The sequence below is a fragment of the Mchenga conophoros genome, linkage group LG11, assembly GCF_057382185.1.
Source record: "Mchenga conophoros isolate Kocher_MC1m ecotype Shallow Benthic linkage group LG11, M_conophoros_male_GT1.1, whole genome shotgun sequence".
In the NCBI taxonomy this organism is placed as follows: Eukaryota; Metazoa; Chordata; class Actinopteri; order Cichliformes; family Cichlidae; genus Mchenga; species Mchenga conophoros.
In genome coordinates, this window is record NC_140536.1 from 36,408,553 (window position 1) to 36,423,380 (window position 14,828).

At 42.2% G+C, this 14,828-nt stretch overlaps 1 protein-coding gene across 5 annotated transcripts in view; it reads right to left on the reverse strand.

The window, feature by feature from the left end:
• Positions 1–14,828, reverse strand: part of gabbr1a (gamma-aminobutyric acid (GABA) B receptor, 1a) — a 128,280-nt gene that overhangs the window by 38,696 nt on the left and 74,756 nt on the right. For all 5 annotated transcript variants that reach the window (XM_085292710.1, XM_085292711.1, XM_085292713.1 and 2 more), the window contains 3 exons: positions 9,934–10,179; positions 7,045–7,108; positions 6,189–6,266 (listed from right to left, as the gene is read on the reverse strand). In XM_085292710.1, coding sequence (XP_085148836.1) covers positions 6,189–6,266; positions 7,045–7,108; positions 9,934–10,179 — 388 coding nt within the window. The remainder of the gene's footprint in view (positions 1–6,188; positions 6,267–7,044; positions 7,109–9,933; positions 10,180–14,828) is intronic.

The window sequence follows — 14,828 nt, forward strand, 5'->3', positions numbered from 1 at the left end:
TTTGGAACAACTAGTAACGCTTTTAATTTCTGACACGGTTGAACAGCATGCTGTGAAACACACAGCCACGAACCACCGATTTGTGCTTGAATGTGTGTTTCAGTAATTACCATACTGTAAAGTAATGTACTGAGCAAGAAGACAACTTTGTTAATTAAGAGTTGAAGCTTTAGGGTTTTATCGAGTGGACCAACGACCAAATTATTCATGCTTGTGTAGCTTTAAACCAGAAGAATTCCTCTGTGAGGAGAGTTCAAAGAGGGGCAGATGGACAGGGAGCCTCGTTTTACACTCAACAGCCTCTGACTATCTGTCTGCCTAAATCCGAGACTGCCTGCAGATGTGTGTTAGCGTGTGTGTGTGAGGATGCTTATGCGAATTTAAGTCTAATTATTCATATGCATGCAGATCGATAGAGTAAGTATGAGAGAACATAGTGAAGAGGCTGCGTACGAGTGCCAGGGTGCATTTAGGCACACACAGAGAGAGAAAAACAGAGGGAGACGGTGTGTGTGTTCATGTCAGAGAGGAAACAGGGCGGGAGTGTCAGCGCTGCATGAAGCTGATGTGTCAGATGTCAGAGGGAAGTGTCAGAGTGTCGTCCCCTTGGGGGTCGCAGAGTGTCAGAGAGCCAATCATGCTGTGTTTAGATGCTTGTCATTGCAGTCACATAGCCAGCTCGTGTCTGGTGACATCTGACAGTAGAATGACAATATAAGACAGTGTGCCAAGTTAAATTAAAGAGGTATGGCAGGAAAACCAGAGGAAATAAAGGGTTTTGTTTTTTTAAGTAGTTAGAAATCAATCTACTCAGTCGGCCATGGAGATAATAAGGTGGCCTCAAGCCAGCCCGGACACATAATCTTTCACCTCACTTAGACATGCCCGAGTCACCTCTACACTACAAAGTGCCAAGGAGGAACCACAGCAGGATGCTTAAGCCAACGAATCTGGCTCCTTTTAATGGAGGAGTGTCTTCATTAAACGACTGAGCTTCTCACTCTAAACAAGCTTCTATAGGAAGCTCATTTCCTCAGCTTGTACCTGCTTCTTTTTTTCAATGGTCACTACACACAGCTCGTGGCCGTGGGTGAGGGTAGGAGTGTAAATCGATCACAAAATCAAAAGTTTAACGTTCAGGTTCAGCTCTCTCTTTAACACAATTGATCAGTCGGCCCGCAGAGATCTGATCTCAATACCAGCCCACATAAGCTGATTACACAGCTGATACCCGTCTACACATCCAACAGGCTAATTTCACATAAGGTCTACAGCTGCTGTGAGTCTACAAGCTCCTCTTAATCACCGTCACATCTGATGTTACTGATGCCTCCTCTGCTCTGCGCTGATGTCTTGCTGCTGCTCTCGCAGACATTTAGTCAAACATAATTTACAGCAGATGGAAACAAACATCTTATTTTGACTATAGTGGTCCTGACTGATTTGTACATCAATCAAACTGTGTGCTTGAGTGAGATGAAAGGATGAGGAGAAACTGGGACATTAGGGATCTTCATTCAGGATACCTGCAGTCCATCCATATTCCTCAATTAATCTTCATGTGATTACACAAGTTCAGCTAAATTTATGTGTAGACTTCTGATTAAGATCTCCACTGGCAAAATTACTCTCCACATGGATCAAATCCAGCAGGACCAACAGTCTATTCATGTGGTAAAGTAAAAACTGAATAGAAATTTGTATCTTCAACACAAACAAAATGCAACACTGTTAAATAAGAAATCCCCTCCAAAACAGCGTGACTCACAAAGCCACAACAGACACATTAAAGGGAAATTTAAAATAAACGGGATCACTGATGCTTCTGTTCATATGTACCCAATATCGGATGATGACCTTTAAGCAACTCCTAGCAACAGATTTGATGGTGGCGACAAAAATTCTGCACAAAAGCACTGAAGAGCCTAAAGTCTGTTGAAACAGTGCAACATTTAGTCCTTAACAGATAAACAGTTTAGTAGTTTGAAAGGAAAAACATCATCTGTTCTCATAATCAAGTAAAAATGTTAAACATGTACTTTACATCTTGAATGCACAGATTTGCAGTGCAACATGAAACAGTATACTTGTTGAATAATGAATCATTCAAGTCAGTAAATAATCTGCAAATGAATTAATCTGCCATCGTTGCTTCTTTAAAAAGAAGCATCACCAATTTATACGAGTCAAGAGAACATGGATGTGAAAAATTCAGAAATATTTTCTCTCTGTCCGTGTTTCCTAAAGGCACAATCTGATAAAGCGCACAGTTTCTGTCCAATTTTGTCATTTGAAACCAAACATACATCACCAATGCTGTACATGTTACACTCACTATGTGTGAAGTGCAGCTGTGTTTTTGTGATATATGGAAGTATGACACGTGCCATACGCTGCCAGCTTCGCTGCCGGCTTGTTAAAGTTTCACAAAGAGAGAATATTACAGTAGTTACATCATCTTTGCACTTCCTTTGTTTTAAATTTTTATTTTTGGTTTGCAAGGCTCAGAATGCTTTAGCAACTCTACATTCACCCAGCTGCTTTTCCCTCGACACCTCAACACACCTTCACATATTTCTGTTATAGACAGTAAATATCCAACACACTTTATAATTAAAATACTCCTCCCATGATGACTGTGGGGTTGGGAGACTCTAGAATGACCTTGCTAAAAACTGAAGACCACAAGCTTGAAAACAAAAAAGATCTGGCAGGGGTGTAAGAAAGAACTGAGCTTACTGCAGCTCCTATAGCTATAATTATAATATTTTTTTTGAAGTGGAACTGTTGTAATTTCCCACATAATCTCTGAGGTGAAAAGCTAACACTTCAGATTGATGCTCCGTTTCACACACTTTTTCTACGCTTGGCTCTGTATGATGTCACTGAGAGCATATATCCCTAATACGGTCACCTCGCAGAAGCTTGTTTCAGATTTCAGTGCATGATCCTTATTCATCTCCAGTATGAGATGAGTAAGGATTGCGATGAATTAGTGCTGCAGTAGATTCTAAGTAAAGCCATAGGCCTGAAAATGACCATAAAAGGTCAACTTTAAATATGGAATATTTAAAATTCCAGAATGTGGAAAGCCATGTACGTGTCTGAATGAATGTACAGTCGTAGTAATTACAGCTCTGAGTAGGTGCACGGCGTATATGTGTCAACTGTCCATTCAGTCAGCGTGTTTGCAGCATCTAAGCCCTGCTCCGTCCTTGATCAGGGAATCAGGACGGGAAGTTGCCATGGAGACCCAGCTCTGTAACAGTTGCCACAGCGATCAGAACAAGAGCTGAGCTAAAAAGTGGTTGTTAGGGCGACCGTGCAGAGAGTGAGAAAGCGACGCGAGGAGGGGCGTGGTAAACACAAAGGAAAACAAGCGCAGGGGTTAAGTTAAAAACCGCGATGTTTACTCCACCCTGTCAGTACATCAAGCACGCCCTTCCCCCATCCCCTCCACCCCAGCTGTCAAGAAGAAAACTTCCCCGAACTGAGTCAGCTCCAGAAAGCAGGAAATTACTCATTTCCTCTCAACAAGTAGATGTCAGCTGGATGTGTCTTTATTTGGTAAACAGAAAAGAAGAAGCTCATTTAAAAAAGCAAACAAAACTCACCTCTGACACTCTGGACAACATGTCAGTTTCACATCAGCGGCTTCTAACTAGACTGACATCAAGCCTGTCACGTTGCAACAAGCCAAACTAAAGAGCTGGAAGCCGGCCTGATGGAAAAACATGTCGCCTACAAGCAAACAGGTCACCTGTCCCTGGATGCTGATACTGACCTGGAAACTTTACCTCTTCTGGGTTCAGTTAAGCCCTGGCAACAGATCATTTCCTTAAAAGCCTAAAAAAAGGCGTCCCTCTGTGGGCTGCCTTGGCGTGCAGGATTGATTAGTGGCACACTCTGTCCAGGCACAAGTATGTCACCTCCTCAGGGAGAGACGGGCCAGTAAACATCCAGAGTACTCGTCTTGGTGTCTGAGGCAAATCATCGCTAATAGGTTTTCACAGTAAACTCAAGTATGGGCAGCAGGAGTTAAAGCACAGGTTCGGGCTTTTTGGCTTGAGTTCGAGCTTCTTTATGCAGAAGAAAGATGTAAAAAAAAAAAAAAAAAAAAAAACTTGGTTGGTTAGCGAGGCAAGCTAAGCTAAGCTCAGGCAAAGAGATGAACAACTGAGCTGCGATGCACAGTGTATGGAGGCCATTGCAGCACTGTGAAACCCCTCGCACCGGACTGCAGCAATTAACTTTAAAAAAATCCATCCTCCCTCTTTTATCGGCTAAAACTCTTCCACCTCCAGGGATTACACGAGCTTGGAGCTCTGAGTGTCAGCAAGGACAAAATGTTGAAATAAGGCCCGGAGGACCGTCGCTACAGCATCCCATAAATTAAACTGTCAAACTGAACTATATGTACATCAAACTGGAAAAGTGCATATTTTCACAGTTTTAGTTTTCAGTAACTCGGTCCAATTCAGCACTAAGGTGGCACCCTTTAATTCTTCATCAGAAAAATATTAATCACAAAAATTATTAAGTGGAGAGACTGCTGTGCAACTTCCACAGCATTTTCTTGTTAATATTGTGTAGACCTCCACTGCTACTCTGCTCACACACAAAAGCTCCAATGCATGTGCTAATCTTGTTTAGGTCCTCCTTATGTTATAAAAAAAAAAAAACCTGACCCAAAGGGGCACTCACATGGGACGCCTGTGGTTTCTGATACCAGGAAAATGGCGGCAGTGCCTTTGGGGTTTATGGGTAGCAAGGTTGTTTTGGGATGCTTAATCGGATTTGGGGAGTTTGGAAGCTAGGTCAACACCTTGGGATCTGTGATGTGATCTTTGAGCCTTTTCAAGCTGTTTTTGTGGGGTGGTGTGGCGTGGCACACTGTCACGCTGCGGGGAGGATAATGCCACCGCAGGGTCTGCAAAAATCTTTAGATTTATTATATTTCTAAATGAAAAACCCCACGAGTGCCTGAAGTTTTCCTAGGAGAACATTGCACTGGAACAAGAAAATCAAGTTTATTCCCTCTTACTGTCAGAGGTTGTATTGTTGTGGTTTACTGGATTAGCATTGCTCTTTAAAGCAGAATGTGTACATGTTATTATTCTACAACTGCATATGTTTGAGTGCACAGTGCATGCATTACTGTAAAAGTTTCTATATACAAGAAAATTTATTGCACAATTTGGTTGTGTGTGTGTGTGTGTGTTTTTTTTTTTTTAAATGGGCCACATTTGGTTGCCTCATGCCAAACAGAGCCTTAACTTATTAGACAGATATGAGGTGTGTTCTGAAAACTGGCCCACATAATATAATAACATCTCCTGCAATGCATGCCAAGGCCACTTCATTACTGAAGGTCTCTGTTACTGGACCAGGCAATTACAACCTGCTGACAGTTTTTTGGAGGTTTCTGAGCGCAGTGCACACGCTGTCAAGGCCACCTGCAACTAACATTATTAAAATGGGTTGTTGTAGTCCCATCTCTGACTGATGGCGGTTTATTTATTCTCTCATTTACAGTTTTGATTAGGCGAGAATAAGAAATGTCAACTTGCAGGTCTCAGCAGATCAGCTTACCATGGTTTGCTGTGGAGTCATCACTGGTTTAATTTGGGGTGTTTTATAACTTGTAAATTTAAAAGCGCTTCGACTGAAGGGTTTAAAATCAGAGAACAGATGCCCCTGTTACTCCAAAACTTGGATTAAAACTGAATTTTTTTCAGGCATGTATTTAATTCAGTGACAAATATCATACATCAATAGCAGTAACTGTGAAAAGCCACTTTGGTTTACTTTTAATGGTGCCAGTTTGCCAGCATGGAAACAAATAGGTTAAGAAAAACAGGCTAACTCACAGTAGGACGCCGGCCTGTTTGATTACAGTGCATGTGCTGCGCCAACACTTTTAACACATGTTGGACAGTGAGTGCGCAGCCGGCTAATTTGAGGGCGAGCGTCAGAATCCAAATAACTAGCTTCATCTAAACAAGTGGTTACAAAAAAATCCACCGTGATTATACATCATTTAGACAGTAAAGGAGGCTAAATTAAGCCACGCAGCGGAGGTCTGAAGTCAAAGCACAAACATGTAACCCGGCTGACTCACGGCATGACACAGGACACAAATACAGACACAGGAAGCTGAGCGATCGGTGCCGTAAAATCCATCTTACCTATCCAAACATCATTGCCAAACCAGGAGAGGTTCCCTTGAGAGCTGTCATAGTAACCAATCTTCTTATAACTGCCTCCTACATGTTTGAGAAGCAGAGACAAGAAAGCAAGAAAGGTATGAAGTTTAATTAGCATTGCTTCTGTAATTAATTTGCTCCTCGAGAGAGCTGATAAACATTGATATTTATACCGCTGCCGTTTAGGCAGTGCAATATGTGAATACAGAAAGAAAAGGCACATAATGAATACGCAAAAGAATCGACGGATGAAAAGGTGGACAAACAAAGAAGCACCAAGGGGAGTGGAAGGAGAAAAGAAAGAGAGGGAAAAAAAGGCGCTTATGTGGCAGTCTTGACCAGGAATACTGATGAGGTCCCACAGTGATTCAGGGATTCGAGTCAGGTCGTCTCATTGTGGATGTCAAATTACCCCGACACCACAACAGGAAATATGAGACCGAATGCGAGGGGAAAGGGGCAGGATTATAAATTCTCATCCGTTAGGACGCCAAAGAGAACAGAGGTAGAAAATAATCCTCAACCTTATCCCATGCAGGGAAACTCATTAAGTCACTGGTGACAAATAGGATGCCATTTCCAGAAACAGCTTAAAACGAAGGCTGGTGCCCAATTAGAGTGAAGCTTCGAGTCAACACCGCACTGCACCCAGCTCGTTCACATGTGCAGTTAAAGGGCCCCTTAAATTGAGCCTTTTCTCCGGACTGCGCTGAAAGCAGCAATCAATGCATCATTGAATAAATTGAGCAATGATTTTCTTCAATGAGTGACATTTATTATTCAGTCCAGATTCTGCAACTATAATTGAACGTGGGAGGACAGCGTAGAAGCGCTTTACCTTGCAGTTGCTCGATAAGAGTCATTGCCATCCTGGATCCCTGGGCGTCAAACACCACCTGGCCCTGAGACACATTCAAAAAGCAGAAACTTGACATTATTGCAAATAAAAAGCCTCATTTTTAACTACATAATTCTGGATTTCAGGGAATATTACTTGTTATTATTCTTTTTTTTGCCAATGGTTGCTGAGATTAACACCACTCCTGCAGCTCACAGACCGGAGATGAAGAAAAATGGGCAAGAAATGCAAACAGCTTTTAAACCAGGCAACCGGTAAAGTTCAGTTCAGCGCCGCTGCAGACAAATAATGATTGTTATATCTTCACGTAGTAATGTACAGTACATTTAGCGCTATATGATGTAGAGCGGAACAGCATACAGAAGAGCTCAGCCATCAATGACAACAGATCGATTTAGTGAGACACTGCATCAAAGGAGGAGCGGCGGGGGGTGGGTGCAGATATGATATATATTCTTCATATAATCTGTTTCTTGAACTTGTGTTGAGACAGAAAAGGTGGCCTGCATATCTTTCAGGGTAGTTAGAAGTAATAGTTGAAGCAGAGCTGCAGGTGTTTTTGACCATAACGCCCGTCTCTCAAGGGCAACTGCCAGACTGTCGGATGTCTGTGGCGGCAACAAAGGGCCCAGACAGCAATGTGCTTGTGCATCTTTCTATTAGCTTGGCTCAAAATAAACCAAACTGTGTAACTAAAAAAGGCACAAGACATAACAAGAGCTCTGTAGCACAAATGAATTTAGAAGAAGTAAGTAAGCATGATCTCTGCAAGCTAAAAACAGCCAACATCTGTCAAATTCCAGGTTTCAGACTAAGTTCAAAGGCGACTCTCCTTAGTGGTTTGTCTGCTAGCACAGAACGGTTGATCTGATATCCTCGTGTTGGTGTTGTTCCCAGATCATCATACTAAATGTTGTTCCAGGATCAACATTGCAAGTGACCAATCAGAATGTTGTGACGTCATACTTTTGCGACTTCGGGAAAAAGCGGCGTAAAACAAAAAACTGTTCTAAAGCTGCGTGAAACCGCCTCTGTCCGCCGATCAACGGACCCTGACCCTAACCGTAACCCTTTAATAAACAGTAAGCAGAACTGATATTGTCCTTGCAACATTGGAATTTCATAAATGCACGAATGGCTTGGCGCGCAAAAGAATAACGTCACAACAATGTGATTGGTCACTTGCAATGTTGAACCTGGAACAACATTTTCATGATGGTCTGGGAACAACACCAACACGAGGATATCAGATCATCCAGCACAGAGCTGCCCACATGAGCACGTGATTGTCTCTCAAAACAGACCCTCACAGCTTCTCTGTGATCATGCACCATACATATTTACATGTTTCCCTAGCCCGTTGTGCTATGTATCCATCCAGACTGTTTTTGTGCGAGTTGTCCAGTTTGGAGGCATTGGCTCTCTCTCCCTCTCAGATATAATGGAGTAAATTGCGCTCGCCTTGGTGTTCAAAACATCAAAAAATACAATTTAACTGAGCAGCAATGTCTCTTTCCAGAAGTCATACCCATCCACAAAAACATCCACAAACTTTAAAGCAATTTCAATTTATGCAATTGTAGGAACCAAAGTAATCACTATGCAGAAGGATGCATGCAACTACGTGTTCTTAGATGCTCATGCTTCTGACTGTTTAATAGGATGTTTTCCAGCAGAATGACAGACAGCAGAAAGATTGTGCGGTGATAGTTGTGGGCATCTCACACCAAATCAATCTAGAGGATTAAACTGAACTACACGGCAGAGCAAAAATATGTAAATGACATTTCGGGGTGAACTGTCCCTTCCAATCAGTGCCCAGTGTTAACTGGAACACAGCATGGAAGGTGTCCATTTTTGTGGGGTGCACAATGTGCTGGCAGACGTCTCCAAGATGCAAAGTGGAAAAATCACAATATTCAAATTCATTTTTAATGCTCAGTGATTGGAAACTCGTTGGGCATCTGGTGGAGCAGCTGCACTGGACTGCAATAGATTATACCCAATGACACGAGACTGTGCATGGCTTTTATTTTATCCCCACTTCCATACTTTTATAACTGGTTTTTATTATTATTATTATTATGATTATTATTATTATTCAGTGTCATTTCTTCAGTGACATAAAATGCCTTTTGACAAAGTTAATGTAAAATAATTTGATGTATCCTGTAAATTCATATATCTGTTGTTTTCGTAACAGGAACCACACAGCTGCAAAGTGCTTCACAGTTTGGATAAAAAAACAAACAAACACAAATTAAAGAAGTAAATTAGAGAAATCTACATATCCCACAGTCAAACATACGCTCTTTTATAAGCAATAAGCAAAAGTAACTGGTGAGTGATTCAGGAAATAAGCTGTAAAAATGAGTTTTCAGCAGCTGATGGGCAGAGGGAGGCTGTTCCAATTTTAGGAGCTACTGCCTCAAAAGCGCGGTCACCTTTCAAAGAAGAGCGTGGAACAGTTGATCAGAGGGGTCGATCGCTGGAATGAGTTCTCAGCAGACTTGCTCTGTAAGAGCCTATGTGAGCCTGGCCGTGTAGAGGCCACATGTCATTTTAAGATTTTTAAATGAATTCTGAATTTCAGGTGATGTGCAAATGCTGGCTAGTTTTTGTTAGCAGCTGAAGCTGGCTCAGGACTGAGCGGTGCAAAACGTGAGGGACGATAATCAGAAGAAAATGCCAAAAACGTGAAGTTACTGGTGAATGTATGAAAGTTATTGCTGTGTTTCTAGTCAAAAAAGGGGTATTTACTTATATATTATTTGATTTTGCATAGTTTGAACCATCCGTCCATTCGCTTATCCTTCTCAGGGTCGCGGGGGGCGCTGGAGCCTATCCCAGCTGTCATAGGGCACTTACCGAGACGCCTTCAAAGGAGCTCGTGTTGAGGGCCCTGTAAATCTCGGACGTGATGTCGTGGTTGTTATAGTTGAAATCCTCCAGACGTCGGCCCTTAGCCTTCAGCGGTGCCACAGTCTTATTAAGGGCTAGTGCCAGCGCCCACACTGCATCGTAGGCTAGAGGGGCCTCCTGAAACCCGCCGGTCTCCTCGGGGTTCTTCCCTCCCAGACGAGACATCAAGGCGGCAAGAAACTCCTGTGATGTCTGAGAAAAAGAAGACAGAGAGGACATCAAAGAGCCAAGAAATGCAACACTGCAAAGAAGGTTTACATTGACTCATTTTTTATTTGTGTTGCTAGATATTCACATAACTAAAGCAAAAAACTTGAAGAGCCAACAAATGAATCGACCCTCAGATCTTTGGAAGTCATTTCTGGTATTCACTATAATGTGTGTATTTGATTTAGGATTTATTTTTACTCTCCTGTAGTAAACACTTGTTCCTACTTCAAATTAACCGAGGAAAAAAGTGAGCGGCTTCAGAGTCAGAAACCGTCTCTCTGCGACAAGCTGAACTTGGTGGAGATTGGAGTGTTAAAAATAAATTTGGTTCAGAATAAATAAATACTGCTTCTACCATGATGAAATAAAAAAAGCTCCTTCTATGTGCAGCCAACCTGAACTGATATCTGTCTGCCAAAATATATGCTAACAAGAGGAAGGGTGCATAGCAAATAGCATCATGTCAGGAGTGGGCCCCACTTTAATGGTGGAGTTATGCTTTAGGATCACACAGGATTAGCATCTGTGCTAACCATAGGGCCTCTTGTGCTGGCTAGAGGGTACTTGGGCGAGCCAGAGGGGCTTTTGAGGGGCAGTAGAGCTGGGCATAGGGGCACTTGGACCCTTTCAATACCCCTCATGTGGACAGGACCCTAAATAATTGATCTTTTACTTTTCTAAACAGAATAGCCTTCTGGCATTCAGAGCTGTGTCGGCTAAGCTAACCGCTATGTGTTTCTAAAGACTTATGAAACACAGAACTCCCTGAAAAACATGTTTGGATTTATCAAACAAGATTTTACTTGTGTTTTCCCTATTTATGCAAATGTATGCCCATCTAAGCTTATCATGTGCTAGTCTGGTGATTTAGCCTCCAGGGTACTTGAGTAGACAGAATATGCAGATATTCTGTCTACTCAGAATATCTGCATATTGTGTGTGAATGGGTGAATGACTGAATGTAGTGTAAAGCGCTTTGGGGTCCTTAGGGACTAGAAAAGCGCTATACAAATGCAGGCCATTTACCATTTACCATTTACCATTAATTCCAAGATTTCATGGTCCAAGTATTGACCATTTACAAATCACATAAATTTAAAAAAAAAAAAAAAAAAAACTAATAAAAAGCTCATAGAAAGCTTCTGGTACCAAAAATCACTTCCTTTGCAGTGATAGACAACCCATCAGGAGCTCCAGCACCTTTTCCCGGAAGCCTGGGAATCATTAAACTTGATCAGTCGTTAAAAATAATACGCAGGAATGAGTGGATGTGAGAAGAAAAAGAAAGGTGGCAGGTGGGAAATGTACAAGAAAAAAAGTACAAAAATCTGGTTGAGGTGGGAACCAGCTGTCCCCTCCTGCTCAGGAGGGGAGGAGTCACAGAGAAACTCAGAGCTCGCTGAAGAAACCAGGCAAGCCGATGAGGTTCACAGAGTCAGTTACCATGGTAACCGACTTAAAGTTTAACTTAGCTCTCTTTCTGGAACAGAAACCCCGGAGCTTCATCTCAGGGTTAAAAAACTGAATCTTCATGAAACCTGCTCTCTGGAACAGAGCCCTTAACGAAGGATCAAAAATAAAGCGACTTCAAAAGAAACTAAATTCCACCCGACTCCACGTAATTAAGCAACTGCAACTCGGAAGAGATTCATAGTGGGAAAGTAACATTTTTATTTATTGAAAGTTATTGTACAAAGAAAAAAGAAAATCTCCATCCTCATATTCATTTATGTGCCCTGTTAGTCGTCTCATCTAACCTTTGGTGAGGAAGCTGATCGTTAACTGTATCACACATATCTGTCACATCTCTTTCTTTGGTTGCGGTTGATCCCCAGGCATCTTTATTGCTTTGCTACACTCTTACAGTAATCTTAAGACAGGCCAACTTTTTCCTTTTCTCACAAGCATTTGAGTTTAGAACTCATTTTGTGATTAAACACCAATCAAAATTATCTCCCGCTGAAAGCCTGGATACACGCGCAATGGGAAATTATTGCTACCATTCATCATTGTGTCTCTGTGGATTCTTTGAGGCCAATTAGGCCTACACGCACTCCAATTCACTTATGTCAAATTCATCTAATTGAAATTCCACCTTGGCATTTGGCATTTAAATCTGCCACTGCCTTCTGAAAACTAGCTGACAATGTGCTTTGCAGACCCTGCAGTATTGGCATAGTAGTTTAATCTGAGTGCTCTATCTAAGAGTGCTATGCCAATTTCAAACTTAGAAATTGAATTTGAATAGACGGACAGGGAGCAGGAGTTCTGGCTGTAATTCTTATCGCCCGTTGAGCAGCACTCGTCAACAGCTAAAGCAGCAGGTAGTGGCAGGTGCTGTATGAATATAAACAACAGCTGCTGATGAAGTGCAAGGGAAGGAGGAAGGGATGGAGGGGAGGGTGGTGGTGAGAAAAGGCAGGACGAGGAAATGGTAAAGGAGAGATGGGTAAACAAGAAGAATGACGGGATGATCCACGACAGACCGGCAGAGTCGGAGAAGGTCGAAGAAAAAAGGGAAAAGGGAGAGAAGAAGAGACGGCGTAAGAGGATTAGAGCAGGTAAACAGAGGAGAGCGACTGCACCTGAGAAGCTAAATGAGCGTCGGACAAAAATGAGAAAAAGCGAGCTGCTGATAATTTAAATGCATAAACTCCCAGGCATTCTCAGCAGTTTAGCAAACACATTATCGATTCAGGTCATGCAAAGTTCACTGAAGCTATGACTTTATTGTTCTTAACATGCCAGCCGTTCCTGAAATAACTCGTGCCTCATGAGGATCCAGATATATAAGAGCTGAAACCTGGCAACAGTGAATGAATGACGGCTCAGAATACACATCAACAGGACAGGAGGAAGTCATCACAGCTGTTTATTTACAAGCGATCGCCTGAAGCTGCGGTGCGAGCAAATTAAATTACATTTAAAGCAATTTAAAAAAGAGCCAAAAATGCTTTAATCGCTTTAATTTCATTAATAAAATACTTTTTGTAATTACTCTCTGCATATTTTAACTAAAACGTGAATGTTTTCAGATGAGTGCAGCTGCTGTTTTCACTTCCAATATTTCTTCTAATCTTTCCCGTTTTTCCTCAGGAAGCTTCGCCTTTTCCTAGGCCACCTCTTAATGACTTTCCTGGTTGACTCACAGCAGCATTACAGGAAAATGACATTACGTCACACTAAGTCCTGGCCATAGACCAACTTCAGTTAACATTGCTTAAACACCATGCCCAGGATTTTTGGACATTAAGTCACGCTGGTTGTGTTCAAATTGTGTTGACAGGTGTGAACTATATTTAAACAGAGGAAGTGCCTTTAAAGAGCACTAAGTGCATCTCCAGGTAAAGATTTCAGGTGTGGTTCGATTTGATTATATTATGCATACACTGTTAATTCAAGGAAAGAGACAGACTCCAATTAGTAGAACAGAGCACAAACCGACTGATATCAGTACCACTTGTTTGGTCCTTTTCATTTTTTTAAAAGTCTTTTTCTCCATTGAGTTTTATTGACACAGTGATGGAGGGAAGGAACGGCTCCCTTTTAACAGGAAGAGACCTCCAGGCTCAGCGAGGAGCAGCCATCTGCTGCGACTGGTGGTGGTGGGGTGACGGGAAGAGAAGAGAGAAAAGAGGAGCATACAGAGACCACAAACAACTAGCAGCTCTTTTAGGCTGTTTTCTATATATATTTTTTATAAAAATGAGACGTTAACAGCATTTCAAAATTATAAAATGCAATGCTGTAGGCCAGCAGAGGGAACATTTAGGCCAGCAAGAACAACTGTGGTGATATAGTTGTAATGATGGCATTTGTGACCCAGCGATTTCCAGTAGAGTCAGTTTGGAAATACTTTGGGAACAGGGCAACCTTAAACTGTGACCAATGAACAGAGAAGTGGGCAACGCGTCATGCACTGCGAGTTTCTGATGATTGTTTGTCACAATGGCAAAAAGACTTTCATTATTGCATGCCGTTCAAAGCAGAACTTGTTGGGGCTTTGACTGCCCATTTATCTCGCACCATGTAGGTATGTGGACCTCACTCACAAATGTAAAGTCAGGTGAAAGATGTGGTTATGTGCAAACTGGGGACGTCACAAAATGATATGAAGGTATTGAACTGAGGAAAAAAAGAAGGAAAAATGAATGTGCCTGGACTTTTTTAGGGCGCTTCACATCAGGCGCACATCTGTACTGTACACGTGAGTTAACCCTCCCACATGCGCTGTTTGCCGTGGCCGTGTACACTTACATCATTATCCCCACTTTAATACACAGTCTGCAACAAATCCTCCAGCTACAGCTCCTCCAGCTAACTTTAAGATGAAATATTACTTGATGTTAGCGGTGGTTTTGTTTTAGAGCCCAGACAAAAAGAACATTCTGCACACCCGTCTGTCTTAAAACCTCAGCTGTCGTGCCAGGAAGCAGATGCGAGTGTCGAGATCTGTCTGCACGCACAGATTTCCAAGGAGACGGGTGTGGCATGAGTGAAGTGACGCTCCCTCGTGTTATGTTTTCAACAGTTCTACATTCCCCGATTTTTGGTACAGCTGGTTTTGACACCTGGTGCGTACTGCACCCATCTGATCTGGACCACGTCTCGCAAAGGAGCAGAGCATCCTG